Source organism: Molothrus aeneus, chromosome 2, assembly GCF_037042795.1.
Source record: "Molothrus aeneus isolate 106 chromosome 2, BPBGC_Maene_1.0, whole genome shotgun sequence".
Taxonomy (NCBI): Eukaryota; Metazoa; Chordata; class Aves; order Passeriformes; family Icteridae; genus Molothrus; species Molothrus aeneus.
In genome coordinates, this window is record NC_089647.1 from 4961176 (window position 1) to 4977683 (window position 16508).

The 16508-nt window shown below is 46.3% G+C and overlaps 1 protein-coding gene across 1 annotated transcript in view; it reads left to right on the forward strand.

The window, feature by feature from the left end:
- The window catches only part of PTGFRN (prostaglandin F2 receptor inhibitor), a 66802-nt gene extending 60386 nt beyond the window's left edge, over positions 1-6416 (forward strand). The window contains 2 exon segments of the mRNA XM_066567619.1: positions 4558-4863; positions 6093-6416. Of these exon segments, the coding sequence (XP_066423716.1) occupies positions 4558-4863; positions 6093-6259 (473 nt within the window). The 3' untranslated portion in view covers positions 6260-6416.
- The last annotated feature ends 10092 nt before the right edge of the window (positions 6417-16508 follow it).

Genomic DNA, 16508 nt, shown 5'->3' on the forward strand with positions numbered 1-16508 from the left:
ATGGAGCAGGTTAGAGAAAGGGATTGAGGGCTTGTATGGTAGCAAACATGTAGTTCTTTACTGGTAGCCTTATTCCTCTGTGTCCCATTTCTGATCTGTCTTTATGCTGTGTCAGTATCACAATTTAATTCACAATTGGAATGGAGGACTTGCTTTTTAAATTAGTGCCAAATGTTAGACAGACTGTGAAAATACAGGGCTGTCTCATCCCACTGGGGACATGAGGCATGCTGTTAGGGAAAGCCCACACCTGGCATTTAGAGAAACAAGGCAAGAGTTATCAGCATCTTCTGGAAGAAAACAGATGACTGCAGTACAGACATGGTCATTCCATTTGGGAATGTGATGAGAAAGGAGAAAAGAGCAAATGCATTTGACTCCCTTCTGAGGGGTGTGGCGGCTTTCAAGGCCATCTCTGCTTCTTGTGTCAGACCTGCTGCAGGGCTGTGGTGTGGGATCCCCTGTGAGCAGAGGAGGAGCAGGATGTTTCCTAAGATATCCTGTTAGATGCACATCCTTTGGATGTATTTGGTATGCCAGCCAGCTCTGCTCTTGTGCACATAGACACTCAACTTTGCATGTGCATTAGTATATATGCCTCCTGTGGTACATTGGTGTCAGGGGCCACCTCTTCTCCCTCTCTGTATGCACAGTTAGAAAAATAAAGTACTTCCAAGGAGCTGAAGAAAAGCTAAATGACCGGTTATGTTTGTCAGTGCCATTTGTTAGTTAGATTGATCCTTTTTTTTATTTTTTATTCTAGAGGCATCACTTATGGTTTGAACCTTTTTCTGGTGGAGGCAGCTCACAATGCTTTCAGTGTGTGTTTGTGTGTATCCACCCTGTGGGAAATTTTCAAAGGGTAGAAAAGGTTTTGGCGTGACTGCTACATGCTTTAATTTCCTCTGCTTCTTTGAGACTCTGCTGAAATCGAGTGTGTGTTACTAAGCCCAGTACATGGCAGCAACTGCTCCTCTAAAGAAGTGCTCCTTTGCTTTGGCAGCTGTGGTTGGTGTTTTGAATTGGTACGAGGGGAATATGTGTGTGTGTCAGTGGGGAATAGTAGTTCTTCTGTGCCCTGAAGATATAAAAGCTGCTTCTGATACTTCTGTTGAATACACATTTTCACAAATGATCTCTCTAGACTTCCCAGATCACCCATTCTTGGGCTGTGTGCTTAGGGATTTAAAAGTATTACTTACTGTGTCTGAAAGGAGATGTGGGGTTTTTTTATCTGCTCCAGCCAGACCCAATGGGCACTCTGGAGAATTTAACAAAACCAGCTTGTTTACCCCTTATATGGCTTGAAGTGGTTTGCTCAGCTCTCTAGGAAGCCCTATTCAACCTCATTTAAATGTAGTAAACAAAAAGGGTCTCAAAATTGTGATTCAACACTGTAACAGGATGCTGAGAGAGCTCCATTCTAAGCAGTGGAAGTGTATGGTTCCTAAGAAGCTGGTCTAGAAATAGGATTCCCTCTTTTGAGGGGTGATTGGTCAGGGAAGTAGCTAAGACCCAGACAGCTTAGCCCTGTGTGTCAAATCGAAATGTGCCTAAAGATGTGCTTTACATGTTGATGATCCTCACTGGCTGAGGAGGGGAGGAAGCACAGCAGCCCTGCTAACTCTGCTCCCAGAGCTCTCAAGGGCAGCTCCCAGTGCTCTCTGTTCCTTTAGAGGGTGCATGTCCTGGTGGCACTGAGGTCCTTGATGCCCTTGTGGGCACTGGGATGTGACGCTTCACTGTGGGGCACCTTGGCCAGGTGTTCCACACTACTAACTATGGCACAGACAGAGCCAGGAAAAGAAACCTTTGTTGAGTGGGAGCGTGGTTCTTGAAATGGAGTTTTTGTACATTTGGGTCAAAAATTGAGAGTGGCTCGTCAACATCGATGCAAGGTGTGTGGAATGAGGCAGATGCCTAGTGTGTGACCTGTTTTATGTCAGTGAATCTACATATTTATTAGCACTTGGGAGCTGCTAGGTATGTTCATCTCTGATATTTAGAGAGCACCTGATTTATGTCCTGGCTTTGCTATATTTGTCTGTGTTTTTATTGCATGAAAGCCAGAGATAGAGAGAAATGAATCAGATGACTTTGCTGTATTAAGCTATTTCAAGGAGGATAGTGACAGAGTGCTCAGAGCCAAAGCCTCCCTCTGACTGTCTGTAGTGAGTCACTAATTGCAAACTGTATACTGGCTAATAAAATATGTTGGCATAATAATGTTGTCCCACGTTGTAATTACAGAAGATAGATTCAAATATTTCAAAATGACAGCAAGTGCCTGTACTCATGTGAAGGGACAGGAACCTCAAATTATCTGAGATGCCAAAGGAGGAATTCTTCAAAGCTGCCTGAGGATCTGAAGATTAGATTATTATTATTATCTTTTAATATCTAAATTTATTGTTTGAAGAAGGTCAGTGGTGTGTTAAGTATAATTTCACTTAGCCTGAAAGGTGTCCATATGCTCCTACAGCACCTGGAAACACAAAAGCAAGTGTCAGTCTTGGATCTTTGGAAGGAATTGGTCATTCCCAACGTGCTGCCTGTGGACCAGTGCTATTACTATATTTGGCATAAACAGACAGCAGGGATGAAGAGTGGTTTCTATAAACAGAGCTCTCTCCAGCAGAGGCCCTGTGTCCCATAGACATTTGGATGAGTGCACAAAGCAGAGGTCAAAGTTTGGTCTCTTTGACTGAACATGTGTTTATGGTAATTTTTATTAACTTTGGTTTCAAGGGAAGTGGTCCAAGTGCTTTGCCAAGTAACTCCCAGTAGCATTTGCAGGATGAGAGGCAAGAGGGATTGCTCTGAGGGCTGCTGGTCCGTGTGACCTATGCTGTACCCCATGTAGGGCTGGGACACTTGCTGCAGGGCTGCAGAGCAGGCCAGGTGCTCTCCCGAGGTTCTGTGCATTCAGAGCACCAGGCTGGGGCAGGCAGGGCAGGAAACTGGCTGGTGTCCCAAAACAGTTTGGTCAGACACTGTCTCTCCTAGGAACATGTGCTTTCTCATATTTTTGTTTTGTTTCTGTAGGTATGTGTAAAACCAGTGCACCTTAGGAAGGAATTAATTATACCTCAAACACTGGTTTGTTTGGCTTTTTTTCTGCAGTAAGGAGGAATGTCCCACATGACCAGCTGATAATATACTTTAGGTAAAAGAGCTGAGACTGTCCCTTTTCTTCCTTTTACTTTAAAATAGGGAAGTTCCCTTCTTTTTCAAAGTGCTAGCTTGCCTGATAGACTTAAAAATCATCTTCACTTAGATCTGTAAACAATTTCAGTACAACAGCAGGCTTAGGGCTTCCATTAGCCGGAAGGTCAAATGTAAAAGTTTAAGAGAAAAAAAAACTCATTTAGCCAAAAGATCAGTTTCAAATTTCAGATTGCTGGTGCTGTATTTTTCAGAGCTCTCAATACTAGAAAATGGAGGTTTGATACATTGCCAAGAATCACTGGGACTGCCTTAGGTGTGCACACACTGTATCAGTACTCCAAACTCAGGACAGAAATAGTAACTTCTGTTTCCACTTTGTGTCCGTGGGTTTGCTGATGTGCCAGGGAGGAGGACCTGTGAGGAAACAAGTGAGCAGGCTTTCCTGCCCGTGCTGTGGGTCATGCCAGGTTTCAGACTCTGACAGGTGCTGCTGGGCTCATGATAGCAAAGAATAGTGGTGATTTTGAAAGTAGATACTCAGCTACATCTGCCTAATAGGCTTAGGACTGAGATTTGCTAATGAGATCAATAGGACCTTGCATGAACACACAGCGAGCTGGGTGTGCTGATGGACTCTGACTGCGGGTCAGCTGTGTCAAAAGTGTAAGTTCCTGCAAATCCATATATAGACTGTGTCTTTGGGTGGTGAAACTTGCACAAGGCATCATGTCTGATGTGTCTCAGTAACCCACAACTCTGGGAAAAGTGTATAAAAGCAGCACGGTCAGGCTTTGCTCCTGAATGTTTTGTACTGTTGCAGATAATTTTTTGTGCACTGTGCAGAATATGTATTCATTTAGGCAAAATCTAAATGTAAGGAAGGGGCCTTCAGGATAGAGCCTTCTGATCTTGAGTGCTTGTGTAAGGCCCTCATGAAGACAGTGACTGCAAATCACTCTCTGCTAGCAAATATCTAGCACTCCCATTCCCTTTCACTATAGATGCAGTATAACTGTAGAACTTCTTATGATACTAAGCCTGCTTGGTAAAAACTTAGATCAGAGTTTAATACAAATATCAGAATAGCAGGCAGAAAGGCAAGAAATCACTTTAGTGTCATCCCTGTGGTAAGTCACCCTTTCTGTACAACTCCATTCTTCCTGTCAATGCATTTCATTGCAGTTCACTGCTTGAATCTTCCTAGAAAGGACATGTTCAGGGGACTGTCTCTTTTTCTTTCTGTTTTCTTTTTTTTTTTCCCCCCCCTCTGCTGTCAGACCAGTGCTGGCCGTGCTGCTTACAAATTAACCTTTCTGCTGAGAAATGGCACTGTGGATGCTTTTCAGGGCTCACCAGCACATCTGAACTCTTCTTTGTCCCCACACACAGACGACATGTCCTTTGATGTCTCCTGGTTTGCCGTGCGCTCCTTTGCCCTGGACAGAGAGCCCATCTTGCTGGCCTCTCTGGACAGGAGGGGGATTGTGACCCAGGGCAGGAGGAACGGGAGCAGCGAGCTGAGCCTGGAGAGGATCAGCCCTCTGGAATTCCGGCTGCGCGTGCACGGCTGCGAGGACCACGACTTCGGGAACCACTACTGCCTGGTGACCCCCTGGGTGCGGTCTGCCACGGGCGTGTGGCAGCGGGAGCCCGACATCAGAGCCAAACCCATCTTCCTCTCTGTGAAAATGGATGGTGAGACACTGAAACATTTAGGTTTTAACACCTTATTGTGTCCTTTTGTGGCAAACATTCCCCATAACTGCTTTTAAAGGTGCCTCATTAGATTTTGTCTTTTTTTTTTTTATGGTTAGCAATTTCTGATTCAAGATTCTTTAGAGGAGAAGAATCTGTTCTGCCTAAACAGTTGATAGATACAAGACTGGAGCATTTTCTTTCCTGATCACCTCTTGGTGATGTTTTCCATAGCTGAGGCATCTTCTACTCAAGGGCACATCATTCTCTGCAAGTGTTAACCCTTCTGCTGCCTGCTGGAGGAAGCCTTGGTTTGCAGATGGGCTGTGTGAATTAGTCACATTGTGGTTAGTGTCAAAGCTGAGAAGAGAAAAATCAGAGCTCTGCCTCTTTCCTCCCTCTCTGATGACAAGACATGTTGCTCCCTGCACTTTATGCCTTGTCTGCTTTCCACCCAGAGTTGCAAGTGTTGCTAGACTTTATGAGCAGGAAGTTGCACACTAGATACTGCATTCAGAATTCAGCTAAGGAGTAAAATGAATACAGGAGGGGTTTTGAACTAGTTGCTTTCTTGATATTTCTAGGAGAGGTCATTTTTGGAAGTTCCATGAACTTGAAATGAACAAGAAGCTTTTGTTCTTCCCACTGTGCTGATAACTATTATAACTGTACTTTCCAAACTCCTTTCAGTTCTTACTGCCTTTTAACTGAGCAGTAGGTACTTCAAAATCTTTTTTTTTTTTTTTTGTTTAGGCACCAGCTTTGAAGGTTGATTAGATAGGGTAAATATATAGTAATTCTAATAATTCAAAGCACAAAGGAGTCCACTCCTTGCTTTTTGGAAATTACAAAGAATGCAGCCACACTCTTCCTCTGATGGGGAAACAATCCAATATTTTGTTTGGAGAAATGCGTGAGAGGATAATTTTTGAAATAAACTCTACTTTGCTATCTCACTCCAGGGCTCTTCTGGTGCTTCCAGCCTCTTCAAGGCTTTGAAATTATAGAGGAAGAATTAGGGTGAAGAGCAAAGGGAGAGACTAAAAGACCAATTTTTCAAACCTGGGAAGATGAAAATCAAGAAGGAAAATTAGCATAATTTCTTTCTGAAATAATTAATCTGTCCCTGACTGAATAATGTGGAATTCTCTCCTTTTTCAGTCAAGCAGAAATAAAGGGGATGTCTGAGTTTCTCAGCGATATCTAATGGCTCTGCCTTCCTTTTTCAGTTCTGAATGCTTTCAAGTACCCCCTGCTGATCGGCGTCGGCCTGGCCACGGCCATTGGACTCCTATCCTGCCTTATTGGCTACTGCAGCTCCCGCTGGTGCTGCAAGAAGGAGGTGCAGGAAACGCGGCGCGAGCGGCGCCGGCTCATGTCGATGGAGATGGACTGAGCACCAAGCTGGGCACACTGCATTTCAGGAGAGACTCACAGGGCTCCTGGACTGTGCTGAGACACTTGCTCACAGGCCCAGACAAGACAGTGCGTTTGCTCTCTGGTTTCAGCCTGGACCTCTGCTTCTCCTTGTTACACATCATGTCCTGAGAACAATCAGGCCATATTTAGCAACTTGGGAGTTCTCCTTTTCCAGCAGCACTTTCTGCATAGGGATCATGTCCTTCTAATGTGCAAACTGTTGAGCCTTCTTTCAGCAGGGCCCTGTGACAAAATTCATTAATGTTTTGTTTGTTGGTTCATTGGTTTTTTCCCCCCCCTTGTGGTTTTGGAAAGATGTCCCTGTATGAAGGCAAGGTGGGCAGGATGATGAATGGGAAAGAGGCTGGTAAGTGTTAGACTTTCACTGTATTAACCAATCTACCTTTCCCCTCTGTCCCCATCACACCATCCTGTTCCCTTTCTCTTTCCACCTTGGTATCTCAGAGACTTCTCTGTGTTGGGTTGAAGGCTGGGGAAGGTTCCTGTACTGGAGCCATCACGAGGCTGTTCCAGCAAAGAATTGTTTTATGGTTGTCAGCATGCCTTCTCTTCCCTGGCTTTCCAAGAGATTGCAGTTAATCCTGACACGTACCTTGCCTGGTGGAGGTCTTTGAAGCACTTTTTTTAAACCTTTTATTTTCAGTGCTCAAATCTCTTAGCTATGGTGAGTAGGAACTAACTTGAAGAGTTGATTCTCAGACAAGCATTTGATGGATGTCTGCCTATGGCCACCTTCTCCCACACCCTTCCACCTTCTCTTCTCCCCACTACAGCTGCTCACATCGTGCCTGAGACCCTGTTCTGCTTGTGGCAGGGGGGCACGTGGTATCTAGGGACAAGGCTCAGCCTTCTGCTGGCCTCAGCAGGGAGGTTGGAGACCTTGCTCCCCAGGTGATGGTGTGACCTATGAAAATAGGGGTCTTCATCTGCAGTTGGCCAACTGATCATGTTTAGAGACTCATAAACTATGTATTACCAAATGCACAGACCAGACTTCAGTGCTGCTTCTGCCAGTCACTCACTGGTAACCTTCAAACCTGTGAGCAGAATCTGAGATCTGCAGTAGCTGCAGTGCAGCTCAGGATAGGAATAAGAGCAAGCCCAAGAGGGCAGCAAGAATCCTTCAGGCTCCAAGGGCCCTGGTCTTGAGCATGAGCCTTTCAGCAGGGCTTTCCCCCTGGGCTTGAGACCTATGCCTCGGTGCTATAGTATGGAACTCCTGCTTTGGTCTTCCAAATACACTGACCTGGCTCCTGAGAGGGAGCAGCATCTTTGCCAGGCAGTTCTGTCTTCCCAGCACGGCTGGTGTTCTAAGCAATAAGGGTCAGAATAAGGATACTGTGTACAAACCAACGAGGAAGTAGGACTTCACCACAGTCTGATGTCACAGCCGTGGTTTGGCTTGCATCAAGAAGGGTGAGAAATGCAGAGGTGAGGCCAGGGCTCAATCCTTACCATGGCTTTTAAAAGATGGTAAAGAAGAGCATCCATGGAAGGTAGTGGCTGTGGTGTGCTGTTGCCTGATTAGACATTAGTTATGTCCTAGACAATCTGCTTCTCTAATAGCTCATCCTACTGCATATTCCAGGGGAGCTGCAGGTCTGGTATCTGGCCTATGAAGGCTTTTTGTGCTAAGTTTTCTTAGTGTGGATTGTTTTTTTCTGTCTTGCTTTGTGACCTTTGTTCTGAGGCTGATGTGAAGGGATTTTCCAGAAGGCTGCTCTGTGTCCTGTGTGTGAACATACATCTGTATGCTTAGAGGTGTCCAGGGATTTTTGATAGATGAGTATGAAACATCTTCAAAATGGCCTTAATTTGCAGAGTTGGGGCTTGCAAGTTGTTATTTAAGACATTTCATGTAGTATTCCAAAACTGGGACCCCCAGACCTATGGACCTCTGAAAGACTTTGTCCTGAAGGTACATAGCAAGTTTTCTTTCTGGCCTGATGTTTTTCTTTCTGGAAGAGCTCTGAAAAGACCTCTGTTGCAGGCAGACTTAGCTGCCTTTCCTAAAGAACAGGGCAGAAGCAGTCTCCAGCTTCCACTGTGAAAGCCCAGAAATCTGTAGCAATGCTTTCCAAAGGAAGGGAGTTGAGGAAAGGATTCACTCAGATACTACTTTGACAGCAAGAATTTTTCTTCCTCTCCTGTCTCTATTGTCGTGAAATCTTGCTTTTTCCTGGGATGTTATGAAACACTATTCTGATGTTTGGGATGCTGGCTGATCTAGCAGATTCTTTCCTGCATTAACATCTGCTTTCTTCTCAGAAGGTTGTGGCATTGGGGCATCTTGGGAGGGGTGGAAGTGGTGGTGAAGTTCTAAGCACAGCATCAGTCACTTTTTGTCCTGGCAGACTGACTCCTTGTCTATCTATGCCCTTGGTTAAGTTTTAAGGGGAGAGGATCGTGACCATAATGCAATAATTAGGGAATGGATGAGCAGGGCAATAATTAGGGAATGGATGAGCCAGCTCTTCCCAAACACACAATATAGCACACTTCCTCCCTGCTGGAAAAAAACTCAGGGTTATTTTGGTCAGGGCTCCCTTCTTCTCTAGTGAAAGGTCCCCGTGTCCTTAGCTAATGCTGACCTTCCTCCACAGCCCATAAAAACCAACTTTGTCACTCCAAGTGAAGGAAGCTTTGCCACTAGCTTGTACTGCTGACAGCCCCTTGGAAGGCAACGCTGCATCCCATCCCACCCTGTATTTGCTGTAGTTGGAAGGCTAGAAGCTGATGGGCTAGACCTAGCCCCCAGGTTTCCTTCTACTTGTGCCAATTTTGTATTATCCCCTTTTTTAAAAATAGAGTGTGAATCTTCTCTCTAAGGGAAAAAAAAAATCTAGGTCACTTTTCATGTTTTTTATTGTTATTATTATTATTATTATTTTGTGTGTGACCAGGGTTTGTGTGAGTGGAGGTGTGTGTGCATCTGGTTGTGTATTAAACCTGCAGAGTATCAGAAGAGTAAGCTGCCTGTGGTGCAGTACAAGCATCCATATCCTCCCTGCTGCAACCTGTGGTATTGTCAAAGTATCCTAAGGGCTCACATTGATCTTCCTCTGTTTGCATTGCCATGTCTCCTGGTTAAGCTGGTAAATTCCTCCAGGCACTTGGAATTTCGATCCAGGGCAACCTTGAACATCATACAGCAGAAGGGCAAGATATTTTCTTTCTTTTGTTTTAATTTCAAAATTATAAAATAAAGTTTTGGGCACAATTCTGGAATGCAGGTACCGAATAGTTCTAACAATGCCGTGTAAAATGTTTCTTTTTATGTTTAAAATAAAGATTATGTCCTTTTTGATTATGTCTGTGCTGTGGGTCTGGATGTTTGAGCTAAGGGGCAGTTCTTTCCTTGTTCCCTGCATGTATGCAGACACTATTGTTGAAGGTATAAAATGTAAACCTCACAGTCCTGTTTCCAGCACTGTTTACCCTGTAAAATAAGCAGGAACCCTATTTTTACAGTAAGTTTTAAATATTTGCCTACATTTCTGGGATGAATTGGGAAGCATAATTATTTTCTGAGTCTATTGTGTTTCTACCTCACTGTAAGTCACCCTTTTTGTTGGAAGAGTTTTATTTTGATTAGCTAAGGACAAGAGTCACAGTTGGGAGTGTATATTTAATATCTGCTGTAAAACCTGGTGTTAGATGTTGAGTCTTCCTTGACCCCTTCACGAGGCTTCTCATTTCCAGAATACCAGGAGGAAAATCAATAGTGTTGGAAGAAAACTTCATGCTTTCTTTGCCAATGGCTGAGTTTGGGATGTTTTTTTACCCCCAGCAACCATGCAAAGACACTGAAATCATACAGCAAGGAGGTGACTTGCTGTCATGGTTTGATCCCAGCTGGCAGCCACGCCCCACACAGCCCCCCACTTGCTCACTCCCCCACTAGTGGGATGGAGGAGAGAATTGGAAGGGTGAAAGAGAAAAATACATGTGTTGAGATATAGACAGTTTAATAGGGAAAGAAAAAGCCATAGATGGAAACAAAGGAATTCATTCCCTGTTTCCCCTGGGCAGGCAGGTGCTCAGCCATCCCCAGGAGAGCAGGGCTCTGTCACACGTAGCAGTGACTTGGGAAGGCAAACACCTTCGTTCTGCATGTCCCCCCTTCCTCCTCCTCCCACCACTTTTATATGCCCAGCATGGCACTGTCTGCTCTGGGATATCCCTGGGGTAACTTGGGGTCACCTGTCCTGGCTGTGTCCCCTCCCACCTTCTTGTGCTCCCACTCGCTGCTGGGGTGGGGAGAGAGGCAGAAAAGGCCTTGGCTCTGTGCAGGCTCTGCCCAGCAGTAAGGAAAATATCCCTGCATTATCAGCACTGCTTCCAGCACAAATCCAAAACACTGCCCCATGCTGGATACTGTGAAGAAAATGAACTTTATTCCAGCCAAAAGCAGCACATGTCCTTTCCAGCAGGAAGTTGTTTGAGGCAGCAGTGGTTTTGGGAGGCCAAGACAGGCTTTGGCAAGGTGAGTTTGTGTTCAGAGTGGTGTGTGCTGTGTCTGACAGGCTGCAGTGCCGGCCAGGTGACAGCAAAGTGTGTACCTTTGTACCTTTGGCTTCTTTCTAGATGGAAAGGTGTGCTCTGCAGAGTCTGCTTGCAGGAAGCTGGGAGGTGGCACCAAGCTCTAAATCCTTAAGGAGCCTCAGGAGCCATCAGCCGAGATGTAGGAATGTCACAAATGGTCCCTCAGCAGAGCCTCTGACACAGGGACAGCAGGAAGGAGTGGTGTGCTCGTGGGACAGCAGTCCTTGGCTTCGAGCTGTGCAGGTTACAGCTCACAGGTAAGTTTGGATGAGCTTTTATGGAATTCACTTGCCTCCCCCGCCCCCTGGGATGACCTGGGTCTTAATACCATTGTTGTAAACGTGCTTGGATTTTGCTATAAGAAGGAAAGCTGAAAAATAGAAGTCTGGAAATGCAAGGGGGTACTGTTAAGTAAGTGCCTGGGTGTTGCAGTGAGTGATGGGAGGTGTCAGGTCTCTAACACTGCCTTGTACCTGCCATGGACTCAGCTCTCCCAGCTGCTGATGGGGGTATGGCCTGCTGCCATGGGGGCAGTCTGAAAAGCACTTTTGTGCCAGAGCCTGAGAGTTTAGTTGCTTTCATAACAGCAGGCTCAGGCAACACGCTTGGCTGTCCTTTTTCTCTGACAGACCCTATTGGTGCTGCTGTGGCTCTGGCTGACTGCCCTGCTCAGGTCAGGGCCAGTCCAAAACCCCTCTCTGGGCTGGAACTGACTGGTGTCAAGCAGGATGCATGAGGAGACCTGCCTCCTCTTTATCATGTGAAGCTGAAGCCCTGCCATGCAAATCTTCCAAGGAAATGTGTGGCTTTAGCCTTTCCTGTGGGACTTCCCACACTTCTGTGGCTGCAGGGGGCTGAGGTCTGCACAGCAGGTATCAGGACAAATGGTGTTTCAAGAGAGAGTCTTTAGTGACTGAAGCTGTGGGATGTGCTAACTGAAGGAAAAGCCACTTCTCATCCTTGTGCCAAATACACCTCAAATGCCACGTGTAGCTTTCAGTCAGACAGCCTTTTGCCAGGGGTCTCCTTCTGCTACTGAGGAAAATGGCATTGTGCTGTAGCCAGCAGATGACTGATCCTGGGTTATGGAGGAAAGCAGGCCCTGTGGATTTCCAGGTCCTCAGGAGAGCTGCCATAGACACAAGCTGTTCTCCTCTCCCTGGCAGCAGAGTTGCATTCCATCAAGTGCCAGAAGCGTAAGAGCTTCCACCTCTGCCAAGGGGGTAGAGAGGCAGGACTTTGCAATACAGGCTTTGGGAAAGCAAGTTAGCATTATATTATATTTTGTTCCTTAGACTAGACCACAGACTCAGTCTCTTGTCGTCAGAGGTGAGTGATGAAGCTGCAGGACAAATGGGCATGAAGTTCTGTTTCTTCTTAGCAACTTAACCTGGCTTATGCCCTCCAGTTCCTTGCTTCTATGATCCTGGCAATAGTTTGACATACTTAATGGATGGTAAGGAGCGCCAAAGACACTAAAAGTTTCCTAAAGGGTGGAGCTAGGAGAGAAGGGAGGATGTGCTTCCAGAGCTCCTGCAGCAGAGCTGGCAATATGAACATACCTGGGCACCTGAGAACCCAGAGATGTCTGAGAGGACAGGACTGGTGTTGCCTCTGTAGCTCTTGTTGCCTCTGTGCTGACTTAGCTCTACAAAGGCCCTGGCATAATGTGCAGTTGCTGGGATGCTAGGACTGTGGTAAAAAGAGAAAATATCCATGCTGCTTAGCATCTGCCTGGATGTGTGAAAGCTGTGTGTGGTTACAGCCAAATGCATGTTCTGAATGCAAGTGCAGTAGTTGTAACCTCCCCTTTGGTGTTCAGGTACATCCTTTTAGTGTGCTGAAACTTGTTTGCTGATTTAATCTGTGTTTTCTTCCTTCTGCCTTATCTCTTCTGCTTTTCATGCTTCATTTCAGGGGCCTTTTCTTGCCTTTGTCTCTGCATCTCAAGGACGATGGCCTTTTGTGCTTCTCTCTCTGGAGGAGAGCAGGGGTACGTTGTCACAGTGTTCTTGAATCGATTGTTATAGTGTGATCTTGATTCATCTGCTGAGAGCTCAGGCTGCAGAACTGCAGCCCAGTGCCCACTGCAGAATCACCTGCAAGACTGGCACCCTGTGCACATACACACAAATGTTTTGTAGCCACTTTCCTCATGAGGACTCCAGGCAATATGCAAGGAAAGTAAGGATTTCTGATGTGACTCCAAAGAGACATTTATATTCCCTTTGCCAAAGCAGAAGGGACAGTTTTTCTTTCTAAGAAAGATGGTTTAGCCTTTTTTCTCCATCTGCTTGCTGTCATAACACAAATTCTGCTCAGTGTCTAGGAGCTCCATACAAGTGACCGCTGTGCTGAACATTTTCATTTTTCAGAATAACAACAACATGATTCATTGTTAACACCCAGGATAGCTACCCTGGACTTGAGAAACAGGTAATTAAAGAATGTAATTTATCTGAGCTACTCAAGATACACATCTCAGAATAAGAACTGTAGACACTTGTTTCTCACTATTGCTGTAGAGGAAATCACAGCTCTCCCAAGACATGGGAATTAGGCAAGATACCTGTATAAAAGTATTGGGCAGACAGGTAGGGGCTGAGAGACATGAGGTAATGGCAGCTCCATCAAGTGATGGACTGGGAAGGAGGGAAGAAGTCCCAGCAGGGAGCAGTGGTCATTGTTCAGCCCACAGACAGGTGATGGGTCCTCAAGTTCTCTCCAAACATAGCTTATATATCCATGAAAACACTTCCAGGGTGGATTCTGATCTCTATTTTGTTACTTGTATAACACCTCTTTCTTTGTGCAACAGCCCTTGGATGATGGTTATCAGGATGAATGCAGTCTACTCTGTGTTTTTTATCCTTTTGCAGGTTCCTGGGCTTCAGCCAGGCAGCTTTTCTGCTCTGTGGCTACTGGAGCCAACCCTGCCTCATACTGAAGTCCCTGGTGTGTTATCCACAGTGTCCAGTCCCTCTGAAGGTGTCTTTCCTAGTGGCTGTGCCAACAGTGAGTAACCAAGCTTCTTGGAGCATTTAGAGGAAAATCATTGCCTTAAGGTGAGTCTTCCAGTAAAAAAAAAAAAAAAAAAAAAAAAAATTTTCTACTTTATTGTGGTTTTGGCTTTCTTCTGCAGGGACAGACCTTACTAGCTGGTTTTTGTCACTGCCCACTCTCTCCCCTGCCCCCATCACTGTAGGCTGACAAAAGCATGGCCCCTTCCTGTAGCTCAGAAATGTCCATCTCAGGTTTTTCAGGGAGAGCCCCTTCAGCTCAGAGAGCTCGGACTGGTAGAATAATCCATTTCATTAGAAATAAGATGTTAAGGTCCTTTTGAAGTTGATGGCTTTTCTTGTGGCCTTTCAGGTCCGTGCTGAGATGTCTTTGCCTTGTGCCATTATCTTTTTTTCGCCCCTCTCTTCTTTCTGTCTCCTACAGTTCCCTGCATGGATGAATGCAGAAAAGGTCTTTTCAGAAAAGGTCTATAAAGGTCTTTTGTGAGTTGCTATTCATTAAATCCCTTTCCTCGACCCGACTGTGTACAGTGTTAACAAGACAGCTCTCAGGACCCTTGGGCATGGCGCTGCTGTCTTTAAACCCTTCTTTACCTTGTGTCACTGGTGGCAGCAGCGTGTTGCCAGAGTGTCACCTCTTCCCAGCTTGGCTGAGACACACATTTTGGTGGTGAGAGGTGTTCTCCAAGTCCCTGTGAGGAGCAGGGGAGTTCTGCAGGCTGTCTTGTGTGGAAGGTGTGAGGCAAAAGGAAGATAGCTGCTGCTGCTGCTGTGTTGCAGTCCTGAGCACATCCTTTATCAAGCCCTTCAGTGGCAACGTTGAAGGGGGAGTTGCTTTCACACTGAGACTGACAACCCGAGCACAAACAAGTGAGATGTACTGTGTACATTTGCAACTCTTCCTGCCATCTCTGTTTAATCAAAGCAGTGTACCCTGCAGGCTTTCCCTGGAGTTCACTGCAGCTCCTGCCTTTTGTTTGAAGGGAATTTGTTTGGCTCAGAGTAAACACAACTTAGCCTTTCTGTGACGATAGCCAAGATGCCAGTTCTGTAGTGCAAATGGAGGAGAGCAGCAGCAGCAGCCTCAGTATTGCCTACAATGTGCTCTGCCTTGTGGTGCTGGTGTGACAATGTGGGATGATGCTGTCCAGAGTGCTCTACCCAAACCTAAGGAGGGTGAAAAGGTGGCATATAGGAAACAGAGCATCTACTGCATGGCCAGGTAGCTAAACACACCCAGCCCATCCTACACTGGGAGGCAAAGTTCCCCTGGCAACCCCTCAGGCCCCAAGCTGACTTTCTTTGGACACCTGCATGTGGATGCTTGAAGAGAAGAGAGAAAATATGCTTTTGGAGCTTCAAGAGGAACTCAAGCTGGCAGTTCTGGGATTTTAAAAAAGGCCACTCTGGCTCTGCTGTTGGGCCTTAAAAGCCACTGCTATTCCTGTGATCTCAGAGGAGTGGGAAAGAGGGAGTTCTTTCAGGCAGATGAGCAAAGCCTTTGATGGTAGGTGAGGTGTAAGTGTAGCTCTGCCATTGCTCCCTTGCTTTGTCATTTCAGGAGCACAGCTGTGAGATGGTCCCACGTTGTTGGCAGTGCTGGGCCAGCCCCACTCCTCTGGTGCAGAAAACACTTTAGTGTCCTGGCTGGTAAGAATGGGACTTTCTGTCTATGTAGGTGGTCGGGTTTTATGTGGTGAGGTTTCCCCTGCAAGCCCTAGTGCTGCTCCGTGGGACCTCCAGCTCCTCCCTCTTCAGCCCCAGCCCTGCAGTTCCCCGCCTACAGCTCCTGGATGCTCTGCTCGCTGCAGTAGCCTCAGGGCAGGGAAAAATTCACACACTGCCACTGGAGAGGCATGTGCTTCCTGAAGTGCCTTGGGACCCTCTGCCTACCTCTAGGACTGGGAAACATGGTTTTGTCCATATTCCACTTGGGTTTGTTAGGAGAGCACCTCCCTGCTGCAGCCACTGGTGCAGTGGGTTTTGGGAATAGGAGTTGTCATTTTCCCAGCCTAGATGCATTTAACAATTGGTTGCAGCAATGGGTGTTTAATTCTCTTGCTAGCGTTTCCAGGCTAGCTATTTAATTTGATTTTTTTCAAACCCTCTTGCTTCTGGAAATCCTGTAATCGAATCCAAGCTCTGTCAATCTAATTAGTTTTGAAGTGCAGAATCTCCATAACTTAGAGACCTAAATAAGCAGCTTAATATGAAAACCTAGTTTCTCTCCCAACACGTAACACCACCTTCCTGTGCTCCCCCCCAGAAACTCCAGTGCAACTGCTTTCCCATCCCTCTGTTAACCTCCCTCCTCTCTTCCCCGGCCTCTGCCCGGGCTGTGTCCATGGGGAACTGAAACAACCAGGCTCATCCCTCTGCTGCTGTGCTTCAAAGAGCCTTTCATGATGCTGCTTGTGTAAAAGATGCTGATGCTGCTTCAGATGCCAGCGCAGAGCGGGCCGGGGGCGGCTCCTGGTGCTGCGCAGAAGCCGGGCTGGGCAGGGGGGCTGCACTTGGAGACTTGACTGTGACGTGATCAGGCCCTGTGTGTGCTGCAGAGGGGATCACCAGGATTCATGGAGGGCAGGCTGCTCTCTTCTTCTCTTCTTTGATTTGTTGGGTTGGTTTTTTTTTGGGGGG